This window comes from Chlamydotis macqueenii, chromosome 8 (genome assembly GCF_036417535.1).
Source record: "Chlamydotis macqueenii isolate bChlMac1 chromosome 8, bChlMac1.mat, whole genome shotgun sequence".
In the NCBI taxonomy this organism is placed as follows: Eukaryota; Metazoa; Chordata; class Aves; order Otidiformes; family Otididae; genus Chlamydotis; species Chlamydotis macqueenii.
In genome coordinates this window covers 19,266,489-19,280,712 of record NC_141563.1, presented here as the reverse complement: position 1 = coordinate 19,280,712, position 14,224 = coordinate 19,266,489, and the positions used below count along the sequence as shown (strand labels likewise).

Genomic DNA, 14,224 nt, shown 5'->3' with positions numbered 1-14,224 from the left:
AAGCTCCCAGTGCCTGCAATAATGAACTGCTGCCACAGCCCTGGAATCCTTTGCTAGATTCATGAAAGGTTTAAGACAAACCCCAGTCAATCTGCATAAAAACCATGGACAAGAATTAGGGAGAAGGTTAGAGAACACCAGGTTACTGTTGAAAACTGCAGCGTCCACAAGAGAAGGAAAAGGGCTGATGTTAACAGAAACCAATGCGATATATCCAGTTTGATTGCAGATACTAGTCATGTAGTTATAAAAGGAATAATGTTTAGGGATACGGTTAGGCTTTTGGAAAGAAAGAGTTTCAAGAGCCTAAACTGTCTTGGGATTCTGCAAGGCCTGTAGGTGTCTTCAAAAAGCCCCTGTAGGGGACAAACACTACAGCTTTGGGTTTTGGTATATCTACATATGATTAAGTCTAGGATTAGGTAATACTTGAAGAGACTGGGTTGTTTGATTCCTCAAGTCTTACAGAGATAGCAAGAGAGGTACCAATTCCATTGCAATAAGCATTTTCTATTCAGTTTTTCTTTAGGAAATGATTCTTTGGATATCAGAAAAGCACATTAGCCACGGACTCCATCTGAAAAGCACTTTACCAAGTGAAGCGCTTGCAAAGTCAGAACATAAATTTGAATCTTGAAGTCTCGTAAGTATTTAGGCATTTATTCCTATTTAATGCCAGTCAACTAGTAAATTGATCTTACTAATCATTTTACGTCTTGTCACTGATTGCCTAGATGCAACAAAGGCCAGGACTGGGGTTAGGGGTAGCATCCTGGCTGTCCTGGAAGGAAGTCCAGAAGCAGTGGCTTCTGGAGTCTGGGTTACGGCAGGATAAGGAAAAGAACAAATTCATTCAATTATGTCTCAGTTATTTCTCTTGCATACATACCTATCTTAGGACTACGGTTAGAACTGATGCTTGAGAGTCTTAAAGTGCACAGAAATACCAGTATTCATCAGAATGAAGACAAACTGTTTTTACTCACACATCATCCACAAAACATGGATATGGCATTTGCTGCAGATAAATTCCTAATGGCACTTCAGTGTTGGTCTGGGTCTTTATAATCCCATGCTCAATCATATCTTGGAGATATGCAAAGCCTCCCCAGATGTAACGTAAATCATCCACAGGGTCAGCTCTTGGACCAGGATCCCAGTACCTCAAAATAAAATTCACATGGAAATCATTTGGGTGAACAGTGGCTTTAGCGGAGGGGCATGGGGTATAAATAAATAAATAAATCTTAGCTACTGAAGTTGTAGGAGTACTGCCTGGAGTTGTCTATTCTAGATTTTAGTCTGTCAGACCACATTGCTTGAGAAAGTATATGACCTGGAAGGTTATTTAATTTCCTTTAATTTTCTCTACACTGACATAGAATAGCAATTCTGGCCAAAATGTACATAAATTAATCATGTAGCACAGTAACTGTTCTAGAATAGAAATAACTGTATTTGGAACACAGTATTCTTGGAGATTAAACTGGAACAGCTGTATTGCACCTACCAGACACCATTATATTCCTCTATGTAGGCAATCCTGAGAAATTATTTATGCTATCCCTTTGAGTCCATTCAAGGGGAACTTGAGGAGTAACAACAAAGAAGTTCTGCTGTCCAGCTGGAGGAAAGCTGGGTCACAATCCACATAGGACTTCCTTGTCTGCCTCTCCCAGTGGTGGAGTCAACTGAAAACTTTAGCAGTTTACTAAATAGATTCTGATCAGATTCATTTCCTTTGCCCTGTATCCATGCACCTACCCACTCCCTGGTCTGTCACAAGAGTGATACCACTTCTGTGGTAAGTGGAGATGGATTCTGCACTGTATTACATACTAACTATTTGTAAATACAGTCAGATTTCATGCATGTATCCAATGCAGGTTCTAATGTCCACACGTCTCTCATGTTCATGTTATGGCAGGCCAGAACTGAGAAGGAATCATCACTTACCTGTCTTTGATTTTGTTTGTTTTCTCCACTGCATCTATGTCCATCCGGATCTTGTATTTCACATGTGGTGGAAGACTGCTGGTTGTAGGCTCTATGTCTGGAAAAACCACACCAGCCCAGAATTTGTTTTCCTCCAGCAGATGAAGGGCTTGATGAGTCAGTTGAGTTTCATCAAGATAACCTTCAAATTTATCCAAGGTCAAGCACTAAAAATAATCACAAAGAGAAAAATCACATAGGAATAAATTACTAAGAGGTGCACATTAAAGCAAACATCAGTGGTTGAAAACAGAAAAGGGAGGTGGGTTCATCTGAAGTTTTCAGCTTTAAAAGCTTATGCTGAAACTATTAAAAGTTGACTCTCTCCTCCTTTCTGAAAATTTCCCCATTCTTAGTCGAATTTTTATGGCAAATTCCTAACACAACATTATCAATACAAGCTCAGAACCATCATTCTCCCTAAAAATAACTGTAAATCTCAGATTTAGCATTGCTGTGGCCAATATGAGTGGATAGAATAATTTGGAAAGCAGCTTCCTGATATTTAAGGATCGTCTCCTCCAAGCTCAAGAAATGTCCATCCTGAGAAGTAAGAAATCAAGCAAGGGCGGCCACTAAAGCAGAAGCTGCTGTTGCAATTCAAGTATGAGAGGGCAAATTTAAATACACCTGTACAAAACATATAGCCAGTACTAGATTCAGCCAAAGCCTATGGTGCCACATTTACTAATTAGATAGAATGAAATTTTAAAATATATTTAAGCCGCTGTAATCACCCAGCCATGGAAACATGAACTCTGCCACTTGGACTATAGCTGGAAGGGTCCCTTGAAAAGGCAAAAATATCTGAACTGGAAGGGCTAAAGCTCCAGCACAGGCGAGGTCCCACTATCAGGAACTGTCCCCATAGTCTGCATCCAGGAGATAAAATTAACTCAGCTATAAAAGAAAACTGGCCATGAGAGCTTTTTAGCAGTACAGTTGAATCAAAACACTATCCTTTTTCAAGTTTTGGGACTTTTTTTTTCAGCCTATGAAGTGCCTGAGTGAACACCGAGGACCTAAAGGATGACTGGTCTATAAGAAAAGCACATTAGCCACGGACTCCAGCTGAAAAGCACTTTGCCAAGTGAAGCGCAAAGACAGAACATAAATTTGAGTCTTAAAGTCTCTTAGGTATTTAGGCGTTTATTCCTATTTAATGTCAGTCAACTAGTCAATTGATCTTACTGATAATATTGTGTCCCTACTGAATTCTGACATGTGATTAACCTGCTGGCTTAAGTTAACACGTTTCAGCTATCTCTATAATAAAATGCAGTTTACCCTTGACAGCAGTCTCTGTCATTATTGAGACATTTATAAGTATCACTCCATATACAAGACATCAAGTCATCAAAATCTAAGCTCTTTATGCCCCCCCATTTAACTCCTACTTAACAGGCACTGTAAGACAAAAGGATTGTGAACACTACAAACTCTATCATTAGTTATCTGTAAAACTACAAACCTATGTTTGTTAACTTAGCTTCTGCCCTTCTGAATTGGCAAGACATTACCAGAGAATAGAAGTATTTAATCCCCTGATGGACTAGGAACATACTTACTGAATAACCTTGCTTCATAAAATTCCAGGAGCCTAACTTGTTTGATTTTATCTTCTTGATCATCTCTTGCAGGTCAACAACAAAAACTACTCCCAATCAAAGTACTCATACAGGCAACATTAATGGGCAGACATCTTAAAGACTCCTTTATTTAACCTTTCCTTGTGTTAAATCAAGATGTTTCCTTTAAAACTTGAAGTATCACAGTTTAATGGGATCTATATGAAAATACATTTTTAACTGGCAGCAAAACAAAACAGTGCTTAAATTGATAACTTTATTATTTTGTTTGCTTTACAAATTAAACTACATAGAATTTCATACCAGAAAGCAAAATAAGGCAGAAAAATTTCTGATTTGTGTGCCAGAATATAAATTAAATTAGACTGGTGGCTCAGGTTGTATTAATTTTTTGAGTATACATTTATCCCACCTAGTTAACGGAGTTCTGGAACTTGGTTTAATTCTTGCCAAAGTGCCAGTGTTTCCACAGCGAAGTTCTGCTGTGGAACTGTGCCTTTGCAGTGTCTGGAGGACTACTTGATGTTTCTTCGTTATGAGGAATTATTTTCAAGGTACTTGTTGCAGCTGCAGAAGAACTCATGCAGTTCCTCCTGGGGAATCTGTGGGAACGGCACTGGCAAATTACTGACAGACAACGGATCTTGGCTAAATTTTCACTGCAGAATAGACAGTGTCTGAACTGGGCTGAGGAGCAGTATAGGCCCTTAACCAGGGGACCAGTCAAGGAAGTGTTTGAAACAGAAAAGACAAATGCTTATGGATCTTCTGCATGAGTAGAGTTAAACTAAAGCTTGTATAAGAACAGAGGCTAAAACACCAGTGTTGCAATAATTAACACAATTTGAAAGTGGAAAGATATTTTATATTGTAATCTACTAGCCAAAAGCTAGAATTTCTTAACATTAATTGAATTTCAGTGAATTACAACACAGCTTGTGCCTTCATAAACCTCATTGTATCAAAATTCATTCATCAACCACTTTGGGAAATTTATTTCAGATTTTATCCCAGTAATAATTTTACAATTTTAAATGGTCCAATGAAGATGGGAAAACCAAAATTAAAATACTAAGAATAGGTTTGTAAGATAAAACCAGAAAATAATAAAGAGGTGACTAGGTAGCTCTCACAAACTGTTTTGCTCTTCTGTGGCCTAAGGTAATCAAAGGTAAGAACAGGAAATTCTTGGGGTGGTAAGGATGAACAGCCACTGCATAATTTGTGGGATTCTGAGCTGCACCACAGCTTGCAGCAGAGATCTGGAGTCTCCAAAGACAGATCCTGGCAGCACACCTCTTCTCATTGCATACTATGGTAAGGAGTTGGGTGTCCCTGAAAGGGAGCTATTTGTTCTCATTTTGCTTGGCACTGTGTGAAAACATTCTCAAATGCTAACAACTCAGTGTAAATAGCAGACTTAAAAGAATAAGCTCATTACAAAGAACTTTAGGACACAAAGATCTATTACCAGGTACGGTAATTGCCGTGATATTGTGGATGTTCCAGCACTGACCTGCTGCAAGCAATATATCTCACTCAGCTTGAGCTAGAAATGATTCTGCTAACATGATGCAAAAAGATCATCAGAAGGATCATCAGAGCTTTGTGCAAAAGCTTTATTGTTCTCTCCTGTAACAGCTACAGGAAGGCAGATAAACTTGCAGTGCCTGCCTTTTTGCAGGGGATGAATGGTCTTTTAAACTGAATCGGATTGGAATTGGGAGAGCTAGGCTTGGTCCTGTTGCCTACAACTTGTATACATTTCCTCTGTGAGCGTGAGGCTCAGCTTATTTAACCATTAAAAAAATAACTAAATATTTACTTTTCTTTCAGAGATGCTTGTAAGATATAATTCGTCTCTATAAAGATCCTGACCCTCATATCGCAGATAGTAAGTGTTGAGTTCCCAAGTATTAATATTATTGCCAACAGCAATCATTTTTAAAATGCTTGGAGTTAATCCACAACATTGCAGAGTCCACTAGTTTTGCATGGGTCATAAGTTTACAAAGAGAGTTGGCATTTCATTCATCTAACTTAGCAGGAATCTCTCTCATATCAGGTCCAGTTCCAAGCACATCTTTATCTGCAGTCAGAAATATAGAGGGGAAAAATAAACCCAATCCAACAACAACAACAAAAAAAACCCAGGAGTGGATGCAGCAGTTTGCCTAGGCCTCTAAAAAAATACAACCTTTTTCGCACTGGACCTAGTCTGAGTCTGATGAACTCATCAGTAAGTTAGATTGCCCATACCAGAGTAACCTCTTACTAAAAGTATTTTCCAAATATGATTTGATATTTTCACCTACATTTTTAGCATTTTTTATTTACGTAATGAAACTTCACCTCACTTCCTGCATTGTGGCTCTCAAAAAGTCTTAGAGAGCCCCACTGAAAACACAGCACCCTAGAGAAGCGGGGTGCAGATTCCAGGAGACAGACACAGACGTCTTGTCAGAAGTGGCTACAGAACAAGTGGAAACTCCTTCATTGGTTTCAATGGAATTTTCATCAAGTGCTTTAAAATCTGAAGTGGGACTTAAAGAACTACTAGCTTCTCTGGTCCTGGCCTTGCTGAAATTAGTGGCCTGTCAGTTATTAGTACTTACAAAAAAAAAAAAAACCAACTCCTTGAGGTTTTGCATTCATTTTCTGCCTCTCAGCATCAAAGTGTGTTCAGACATTCAACCAATATTCTGAATACAGCATTTAGGGATCATCAAATTGAAGGGTTTTTTTAATAGTCAGTATTCATGTTATTGTACTGCTGTATTATTTTAAAACCATGCTTTTAATATTGAGATTAAATTTAAAGCAAATGAAGGGGCCTTATTGTCTGTTGCCACAGACCCCAAGTACTGCCAAATTTCTTTAAGATATTCTCTACAAGTGCTCCCAACAGTGGGAAGGCTGACCTTACCTCCAGGTACTGACTGAGCAAACGCAGAGCTTGGTCTACAGCACTGAAGATGTTCCGCCAGTCAAAGTCTGCCATTCCCTTCTCCCGGCTCCCTGGAGACCCATTGTGGAGAAAGTTGATAATGTGTTCAGCGGTTAAGCCTTCAGCACCCAGCTGGCTGTTCAAGAAGTCCCTCACTGTAGGGTGCTTCAGAGAGTCCTGAGGAAACACATCAGGACAGCTTCCCTATAATGACCGTCTGGACATGCCCTGTATTTAACTAGAAAGGTTTCCATTTCCATAGCTTTTTCTGAGCTATGAAGTAGTACAAAAGGGTATGCTAAGAAATTAATTTTATAAATGGGCAATTGCATAGCTGAACTGGAGGTGAGACTTGAAGAATTGATGAAAAGAAATTTATCCTTGACTGTTTATTGCATTATTTCCTTATCAGCAAGAGGATAAACATAACAAATGCCTATTCTAAGAGTGTAGAAAACCAAATGTTTTCTCTAGTATGAGCTGCTTGACAAATTTTAACTACAGATATTACTTGCAGCTGATCAAAGTCAGATCTAAGGGATGTGGAAATAAGCAATTTCCTAAAGCAGTAAATTGCTGGGCCCAGCAAAAACATGTTCCTACTACCTCCCTTGTCTATGCAGAACCCAAGAAAATCAAGTTGTATCTTCTTGAAGGACATTTTTGAAAGACAGGGAAACAGCAATTGCTGCCTTTGTTAAGAAGTCATTAGGCAGATTCTAGAGAGTGGCCAGATGTGAGGTTTTGTCACAGAGACCCTGTGCATCTAGACTAGCCTTCAAACCAAGCCCAGTCACCAGTCCAGCAGCCTTAAAGGCCTCAGATTCCTTGCTGCAAAGGCTGTGCTTCCAGCCAAACCTTCCCTTAGTAAAAATAAACTATGGTGAAAGGCTGCTTTCACTAAGGATTCCTGCTAAGTTATAACATACACGGATCATATTCATTTGCAGGCTGTTTTGAAAGAAGTACCACAGCTGAGGTCCTACTTCTTCCCAAGCTTTGGTCAACATTCTGAGGCGTTCAAGTTCCTCAAAAGTAGAGTTTGCCTGAGGAATAAAAGAGCAGAAAAGAGTGTTAGAAAGCTAAGGAGATACAGAAACAGAATTTATGATCCAGTCATTCAGTGACAGTGAAACCTGTAACTTACAAATGTTGTAGTTTTTACCTTCAATGCTTAATAAACTTAATAAAATAGCAGAAGTGTTAGTAATCCTCAGAAAAATAATTTGTAAAATCTAACTGGAATCAAAGTCACTTCGGATAAATTTATGTTGTATATGTAATGGAAAAAAAACAAGTGCACATTAACCCCAGTTAACTTCAATTCCTTTAAATATTCAGTTCTAGGTAGAATGATTTCTTCCTCTCTTTCCCCCCTTGACTATTTCTCTCCATTAAGAACTAAGAAGAAAGATGATGATGTGGGAAGATTAATAAATGGGAGGCAGTTGGAGAAGACAGATACTCTCATAGTTAAGATATTATTTAAGATCTGAAATGAGCTGCTGTAAATCTGATGTTTTCCTGTGTGAACTATGAGCAGCAGTTCTTCTGTGCCTTACAGATGTTGAGAGTAAGTGAACTGGTGGTTATGAGGTGGCCAATAACTGGTGGTTATGAGGTGGCCAAAATGCAACCTTGATTTAACTGCTCAGATTCATTTCACTCAACTTCAGGCACTTAGCTGAAGCATCCAGGCTCCATCCTGTTTTCATGAAGTGAAAATTATTTATCATTTCAACATATATAATACTAAACAATGACATTGCTATTGGTTTGTAATCTCTTAGTGTTAGGTCTCCATGAGCCTATTCAAGCCTCATAGCTGCCCCATTTAAATATCTACTGGCACAGAGCTGCTGATGTTCCTACACCTGTAAAATATACATAAACGTTACTATTTTTATAAGTGTAAATGTGGAACCATGCCAACAAAAGGCTACTTGAACTGAAAAAAGCATGTAACGTGGACCAAGATGAGATGAATCAGTGAAGATCTGTCTCTTGTTTCTTAAACAAAGAGTAACCGTCCCTCCTCTGATGACCATTCAGGACAAATGCAGTTCTGAGGAGAAAATCTGATTAGATTGAGGTGCCTGGGTCATCGTTTTTCAAAAGATGTTTCTTAGGGTGCAATTTTTTAGAAATACACATTTTTTTTAACTTCAGAGCTTCTTACATTTTTTAGGATTTGCCGTACAGAAGGTGAATCAGGAGAAAAGAGAATTTTTCCCATCAGCAGGGGCTTCACAGCATTCCAGGCTATTTTGGTTAAAGGATTTGATTCCAAGTTCTGGATCAATGCATTACAAAAGGGTGCTAAAGACAGAAAGAAAGACAATCTTTATGTAACCCTACTTAAATCCTATCATACGTGAAGTACTGCAGGGCTTTTACTGGCAATAAAGCATTTTGCACTTAAAGCATTTTTGCATTAATAAAGCATTTTTGCACTTTTGCTTTTACTGGCAATAAAGCATTTTGCACATTAGATTTACAAAGCACTTTAAAGCATTTTGAATCTGAATGGGTTAAGCACATTCTGTAATGTAGAAGTACAATGTCTGAATAGATGAAAAGACTATTAAGTAGATATTGTTGTTGTAAACTAGACAGCATGGAAATTGGAAAAGCAAACATTAGACAGTTGTTGTTATTTATAAGGTATTTCAAATGGAGGAAACTAGACAGCTCAGATCTCACTGAACAATTTTAAGCTGTAATTGCTTCTCTCCTAATGACTTTGTATTTTTGTTGATACTGATACAAAGCTTTTTTTCCTCCTATTAGTGGTTAATTCCTACACAGTATAAACTATTTGACTGGAAATCCAGTAGGCTTGGATGTTGAACTCCGGAACAGTTCAGAACTGGATCCTACAATAATTTCATAGAATCATAAAATAGTTTGGGTTGGAAGGGACCTTAAAGGTCATCTAGTTCCAACCCCCCTGCCCTGGGCATGTTTAAAAGTAAACATTTTAACGTAAACATTTCTATCTTACTCCTGCACTATGAAGTAATTAGTTTACTTGGATAGCATTCAACTATTTTGTTCCCTGGCTGAAGAAATGGGCGTACTGTGCCTTTTACAGGTCTTTCAAAGGTTCAGGCGTAAGTGGAGCCAAGTATGAACAGGAACAGTGAAAGGCAGGAGTCTCTCTACAGGCCAAGTGCTCACCTGTACTTTGTAGCATGCAACCACATCTATCATAGCAGACAGGACATAGAAATCTACTACCAGCTATGATACAGCTGTTAGAAGAGAAAAAATTGCTGGTGGTCACAATGTAGAGAAAAACTAAATAGCAAACAGAAGGGGACATAATAAAAGGATAAAACGATGAATGGTAGAAAAGATAAAATTGGTTCCTCTTTGCCTTCCTTGTATTACAATAGAAAGAAGATAAGTGAGGAAATCAAAGCAACAAAACCTGGTAATTCAAAATACTTTCTGCAAGATTTAATTACGCTGTAGAACATTACTGCTACAAAACATGTACTTTTATGCAGGAAGAGAACAGCCACCATGTATCAAATTTAGTATTATTTAAAAGGAGAGATTTTGAAATTCCTGTGCTCCAGGTCATCAATCAAGTTGAGAGACTTTAAAAAAAATTATCTTAGAGAAAAGTAATTCCAGAATGCGGCACTGTATTTTCCTGAACCTTCTTCAGAAGCATCTAGTTCTTCCTGATATCAGTAGCATATATTAGAAGATAAGACAGAAGGACTGTCTTAATTATGATTATGATGATGTTTATGCCTTCATATTGAAGGCAAATGCGTATTTCTGTCAGTTCTTAATTCGTGGGCCTCTCTGCTTCCAGCTATGAAGTAAGTATGAAATAAAGCCATTTCACCTGTCTCTAATTTCCTGAAGCAACTGCTTAAAAATGTTATTTTGTAAAAGCAACAGTGGTATTCTAACATAAGTTGCACCTGCCTACAGTCTCTGTAATGGTCTGGTGGAAAAACTTACTGGTTGTATTATCATAAAAATAACTGGATTTCTTCCTTGTTGAGTCAATTCCCAGGAAAGCTTTGTAGTTATTATCTTCATACCAGTTGAAGGAAAGCACTCTGGATCCACCTCCTTCTGGGTAGCCGCAGAAAAGATCAGACAGGGAGCTCACCAAGTGGCCTAAAGATTCTGGCCTTCTGTCTTGTACAAATGGTTGCAGAAGCAACAAAAGGTCCTGAACGCTCGGCTTCCTGGCCAGCTGCAGTAAGACAAGACTTCGTTAATCACAACCTTCAAAGGAGGTAAGTATCTGGTGAGGTCTCAATTGTGCCCAGACTGGTAAAGTATGGATGCGGTCAGAACCTCATCCTTTTATCTCCTCTGTCCTGGTCACAGGCACCATTTTCAGTTCTTGTTCTGAAGAACTCATGTCTTTTCTGAAGAAAAGAATATGCTTCATAATTCCCAATGCTTATATCTACATTTATTTTGTAAGTAGAAAATATTGAATTCTAAAGAATCTGCTCTTCTCAAACAAGTCTATTTTCTTTCTGATAAAGCAGTCAGCTGGAATATAAAAAGAACAAAGTAAAAGGAGGGCTGTGTGCTACCCAGAAAAGTGATGTCATCTATTATCAGGCCACTTGCCTTTTGCACAGCTTGGGCGACATTAGACAGCACCCTCCCCCATGCCTTCAGGTCAGCACCTGGTGAGTTTCTGTTCAACACAGTGGGAAGCTGTGAACACATCAGAAATATACATGAGTTTTGTATAGTTTCTACATGACAACAGCTATTGCGGTGAGAGAAGAAAATATGAATGGCATCTCTTTAGCTCAAATACTTTGAGTTATTTGCAACAGTGAGCCTTGTAAGCCTGTCCTGTGTGGCCACAAATCTAGTACTGACGGGCAGACTCACGCAGCAGCCTACATAAGTGTTCTTACTAATATAAGGCTGAAACAGTCACAGGTTGCAGAAAATATAGCTTGGAATTTGTTCTGCTTATCTAAGCCCACCATGCCAAAAAGTGCAAAAATAGAGGAGGAATACAGGAACTGGGATTTCTGAGAAGATGCTTCTCACAGAGACTATTCTTCCAGTGAGATGTACAGAATCTTGGTAACTTCTGAATTTAGCAAAGGTTGTGAGACAGGAGCCCCCATTTGCCATGGAGGTAAATAATTGGTAGTACTTTACACTTCAGAGATTTTCTGATTTTGGATACAGTCTAGTCATCACTGTCTGTCAGATCTGACAGAAACCATTACTTCTCCAGGTTCCTGCAGACTGGCCAAACAGCCCTTCCAGCAGAAGTTAACACTTTAGTTATCACTGGCTTCTTAAAAAACAGGTAACACCATGGCATGGTGTCACATACCACTTTGCTTGCATCACTGCGTCCTTCTTTGTCAGCTGTCTAAAGAATCACATGTGCGCTTGGAGTTAGCACTCGAGGCTTTCTCAGGCATCTATTTCTTCTGGTATTAAAATAAAATATAAAGCTGGACTTTGAGATAGCTAGACTGCAATATTTATGAGATAAGCCCCTAAAAAGACTTCCTCAAAACTATGTAGCTATACACCCTGCTGATTCCCTGCCATTCCTTTCAGTCAGTAGGTGGTTAAGAAAGCAGAAGACAGCTGCACTGTGTCGGTACCTGGCAGGGAATCACAAAGGCAAGAGTTTTTACAGAAAGCTTATGTTAGCATGTTCTGATCTGTCACTTGCAGTTCAGGCAGGAAGTATACACACACAGTGCTTCAAAATACACTTTCCTTCATCCCCTAAAGGGAACCAGCCTCTGCAAAGATTATACAGGATTCTTGGAGCGCTTGCCTTAAGCTGGCCTTTTTGAAACTGTGAGCAAAAGGTATTGTAAACAATCTGAAGCAAACCAGAGAAAAGACTGGGATAAATACAGAATTAAGAACATCCTTCTTGTAGCTAGAGGAAAAGAAAAGAGAAATAGGGGCAAAATTACACATTTGCTCCTAAATATTTCTTGCAGGAGACATTCAGTATGAATCAGGTCTTAATAGAAGTGTCCAAAAATGACTGAACTTGTACTCAGCTAGTTCATGTTCTCTAGAAGCACACATAAGACAAGATCAGGACACATTATATGCAAACCACACACTCATCTGAGCTAAACATCAGAGCATACAGCTGGGAATGTTTATTGACCCTAAGCAGAGAAAAGGATGAAAGCTTTCCCCAAAATATTTATCCAACTATTTTCATATTCACTGGAAGCGAATATGGTGTCATGAAAAAAAAAGGAAAAGCATAAACACTGAAGAGTTTATTTCCAACAACAGAAGGCCCAGTTCTGGAATCCACAGTTAGCTGCCCGTCCTAAAATAAGTCCTACTCAAAAAAGGAGCTCTGCAAAAACTAGTTCTGGTGTGCAACTGCTGCATAAAGACCATGAAGTACAGAGTGACTGATAGTACGACAGTGCAGAAAATAACCTGGGTCTTGAATATAAAGGTATTTCTAATTTAGAAGTTTAAAAACTGATGTACAATTTTTAAAAATCCAATCAAGATTCATTCTGCATATGTAACTGAGTGTAGCTTTACACTTACTTTGATTACATGTCAAGTGCATGTGGTGATACTGATCAAAGCAGCTGTTTCAGCAACGTGACTATGCTTAGTGAAGAACTGCTTATCTCCATCCAAAATTGCAATAAGGTATTAAAGAATTTTATTTTCATTTATTTATAGATGTTTAAAGAATTTCAAATGAAGCTTGACAGGCTGGAGAGGTGGGCCCATGCAAACCTCATGAAGTTCAACCAGGCCAAGTGCAAGGTCCTGCACCTGGGTCAGGGCAACCCCCAGTATCAATACAGGCTGAGAGGAGAATGGATTGAGAGCAGCCGTGAGAAGAAGGACTTGGGAGTACTGGTGGATGAGAAGCTCAACACGAGCCAGCAATGTGCGCTTGTAGCCCAGAAAGCCAGCCACATCCTGGGCTGCATCAAGAGGAACATGGCCAGCAGGTCAAGGGAGGTGATGCTGCCCTTCTACTCCACTCTCGTAAGACCCCACCTGAGTACTGCCTCCAGCTCTGGAGCCCTCAACATAAGAAGGATGTAGACCTGTTGGAGAAGGTCCAGAGGAGGCCACAAAGATGATCAGAGGGCTGGAGCACCTCTCCTGTGAGGACAGGCTGAGAGAGTTGGGGTTGTTCAGCCCTGGAGAAGAGAAGGCTCCGGGGAGACCTTATAGCAGCAGTACCTAAAACAGGGCCTTTAAGAAAGATGGGGAGAAACTCTTTAGCAGAGCCTCTTGTGACAGGACAAGGGGTAATGGTTTTGAAATAGAGGGAGGTAGATTCAGACTGGATAGAAGGAAAAAATTTTCTACAATGAGGATGGTGAAACATTGGCACAGGTTGCCCAGAGAGGTGGTGGATGCCCCATCCCTGGAAACGTTCAAGGCCAGGCTGGATGAGGCTCTGAGCAACCTGATCTGGTTGGAGATGTCCCTGCTCCTTGCAGAGGGGTTGGACTAGATGGCCTTTAAAGGTCCCTTCCAACCCTAACGATTCTATGATTAAACAGGTAGGCTCAAAAACAGCAGTGCTCCCAAAAGAGGTTCATTTTTCCTGCTGCAGCTGAGCAAGCCACACAGCAAAGGAAGGGTCTTATTTTTCTATCTCTGCTTTACTATCAGAAATATGAATTGCTTTAATTTCTTGCAAAGACCTCTAGAGGGT

The 14,224-nt window shown here is 39.3% G+C and overlaps 1 protein-coding gene across 2 annotated transcripts in view; it reads right to left on the bottom strand.

Moving 5' to 3' along the window:
- Positions 1-14,224, bottom strand: part of ABCA4 (ATP binding cassette subfamily A member 4) — a 78,050-nt gene that overhangs the window by 46,347 nt on the left and 17,479 nt on the right. For both annotated transcript variants that reach the window (XM_086752924.1, XM_086752925.1), the window contains exons 7-13: positions 11,143-11,232; positions 10,513-10,753; positions 8,711-8,850; positions 7,461-7,577; positions 6,511-6,708; positions 1,957-2,162; positions 987-1,163 (exon numbers count right to left, since the gene is read on the bottom strand). In XM_086752924.1, coding sequence (XP_086609050.1) covers positions 987-1,163; positions 1,957-2,162; positions 6,511-6,708; positions 7,461-7,577; positions 8,711-8,850; positions 10,513-10,753; positions 11,143-11,232 — 1,169 coding nt within the window. The remainder of the gene's footprint in view (positions 1-986; positions 1,164-1,956; positions 2,163-6,510; positions 6,709-7,460; positions 7,578-8,710; positions 8,851-10,512; positions 10,754-11,142; positions 11,233-14,224) is intronic.